General features: G+C 34.7%; 1 protein-coding gene across 7 annotated transcripts in view; it reads right to left on the bottom strand.

The window, feature by feature from the left end:
* Positions 1 to 2368, bottom strand: part of Ppfibp1 (PPFIA binding protein 1) — a 112247-nt gene that overhangs the window by 17102 nt on the left and 92777 nt on the right. For all 7 annotated transcript variants that reach the window (XM_033763518.1, XM_010628996.3, XM_010628994.3 and 4 more), the window contains 2 exons: positions 1592 to 1707; positions 225 to 281 (listed from right to left, as the gene is read on the bottom strand). In XM_033763518.1, the coding sequence (XP_033619409.1) occupies positions 225 to 281; positions 1592 to 1707 (173 nt within the window). The remainder of the gene's footprint in view (positions 1 to 224; positions 282 to 1591; positions 1708 to 2368) is intronic.

The following is a 2368-nucleotide window of genomic DNA, read 5'->3' as shown; positions in this document are numbered from 1 at the left end:
CACCCCCTCCTCTCCTCCCCATCTACAACCATTTTATTTCCATCTTTTCATTATCTCTCATTTTTTTCTTTTCCCTTATTACCCTTCCCCTACCCATCCCACCTTCCCTACACTTTTAGCTCCTTTCTTCCCATTTCTCAATGTCAGTAATCTTATTAGGATCTTCTGTATTATTGCAGATTATTCACACCAGTTGTTGATTCTTAATACTGATTATAACTTACAAAAGACTATCACCCAGCTGGGTTTCAACAGCAGCACCAAGGGTTATTTTTCCATCACTAAAACAAACAAGCAAAAGGGATTTACTAATGTCATGAATAAAAGACCACACAGATAATAGACTCACAATGGTGTTAAACCCAACTTCAGTCGAAAATATTAGTAAGTTAAAAAATGCACTTAATACAAGATATAATCACAAAGGATGGTGAATGTTAAAATTAAAAATAATTATTACAGCAAAAGACACATTGCTATTAATTCCCCTCAAAATACTCCCCCTCACTTTGAAGACACGTATCCCATCATGCTTGCCACTGGCTAACGCAGTTCTGGCAGCCCTCTTTTGTTCCTTTGGTTGGGCTCTCATGGCTACTTTGAAGTCCAGAACTGATCCAAAGCATATGGTCATTCTGACTCTGGGAAGAGCTAGAAGTGGAATGGTGCCAGATCCATTCAATAAAGGAGATGCAGACACACTGTAAAGTTGTTATATATAGAAATCTCATAAATGTTTTGAACTGATTCAGGACATCATGGCAGCCAAAACAGTTCAAAGAAGGACATTCACAAAAGAGGACTTCAGAACTGCCTTAAAAAGTGGAAGCAACGATTTGGTAAGTGTGTTTCAAGTAAGGGGAAGTATTCTGAGAGGGTTTGGAGGTAATGTCTTTTACTATAATAACTTTTAAACTTAAATATTCTCAGATTTTTTTCTTCATATCTTATATACTTAACCCACCAAATGACATAGGTGAGCCTATCCTACCTTGTATATACTTAGAATGATTACATTAGTTTATAGTTGGGCAAAATTATCTAACACAAAGCCTATGTTATAATGAAGCACTATAATTCATTAAATGTTATTCTGAAAATTAAAAAAAAAAGTGCCACTGTAAAGTTGAAACATTGTTATCCTGAACCATTGTAGGTCAGGTACTGTGCATATTCTAAGTGAACAGCACTGTCAAAACCAAAAAACATGTGCAAAGGAAGATATTTTTATTATTAAAAAATTATTTATTTGGCCTAAAGTACAATTAGACAATTAATTTGGAAATATGCTGGCAAAAAAATGTATTTGCCTATATGGAAACTACTATATCGCTTTTCTATTTCCTTCATAGTCATCGTCAAAACAGCTTTCTGGAACATAGCTGTTACTCTCCTACTACAATCCTTTGATGACTTAGGAAGTAAAATTCAAGTTCTTAAAAACACCCCTCTAACCTGGCTACCTTATCTCCCAGGCTTAGTTCCCATTATTTCCTGCTTCACACTTTATACTTCAATAATATATTAAAGGTCCCCTTGCACATGTCTTCTTGAATATTTATACTGCAGTGTTAAACTGTGAATGACATACTTCTCTTCAAATGAAGTCTCTGGCTTAGGAGGCAACTTTGATTTTTCAGCAGTTTCCATGCCTATGGAGGCTGGCAATAATGAAGGAATTGAAACTTGCAAGATGCTGGTGTGGAGCTGTAATATAATTATAAAAGTAAAAACAAACAAACAAAACAAAAACCGCACAGAAACACAAAACAATCCATCAAGCAAAACAAAAAGTAAATATAGATAAATGACACCCGCCTTACAGGGGAGCAGGGATCTAACACTAAAGCTGAGTACAATACTTGTAAACAAAGTACTATTTAATTTAATTTATGTCTACCACAAGTACGGTATGGAACACTGGTCTGGTCAATTATTATATTATGTGTGGAGAAGCCGACTAATTAATGTAATTGATGAAAAGTGTAATTAAAACCAGTCAATTTCAAAGTATTCTGTAGTCACCACTTGGAATACTTCGCTTAGTGACATTACAGCAACAAATGAAATGCTTAACACATTTTTCTCAAATTCTTTATATATTTTAAGTGTGAAAGAATTTTAATACTTGAGTTTTCAATAATTTATGAAAAAAGGAGAGCAACTCAATTGTGGTCCACATCAAGAAATAATAAATCAATACTTTAAAATATATTCCAGGAAGAAAGTAAACAGCAAGTGAACAGAAAATGAAATGAACACAAAGAAAATGTCAAGTGATCACTGACAACTCTTTATTTCTGAACTTGAGCCAGGTAAGGACTCATACCAACGAACACACTTTTCCCCCTGGCCTGCGGGTGGGCTG

This window comes from Fukomys damarensis, unplaced genomic scaffold (genome assembly GCF_012274545.1).
Source record: "Fukomys damarensis isolate Sample0158 unplaced genomic scaffold, DMR_v1.0_HiC HiC_scaffold_15, whole genome shotgun sequence".
Taxonomy (NCBI): domain Eukaryota; kingdom Metazoa; phylum Chordata; class Mammalia; order Rodentia; family Bathyergidae; genus Fukomys; species Fukomys damarensis.
This window is presented reverse-complemented; position numbering and strand designations above follow the sequence as displayed.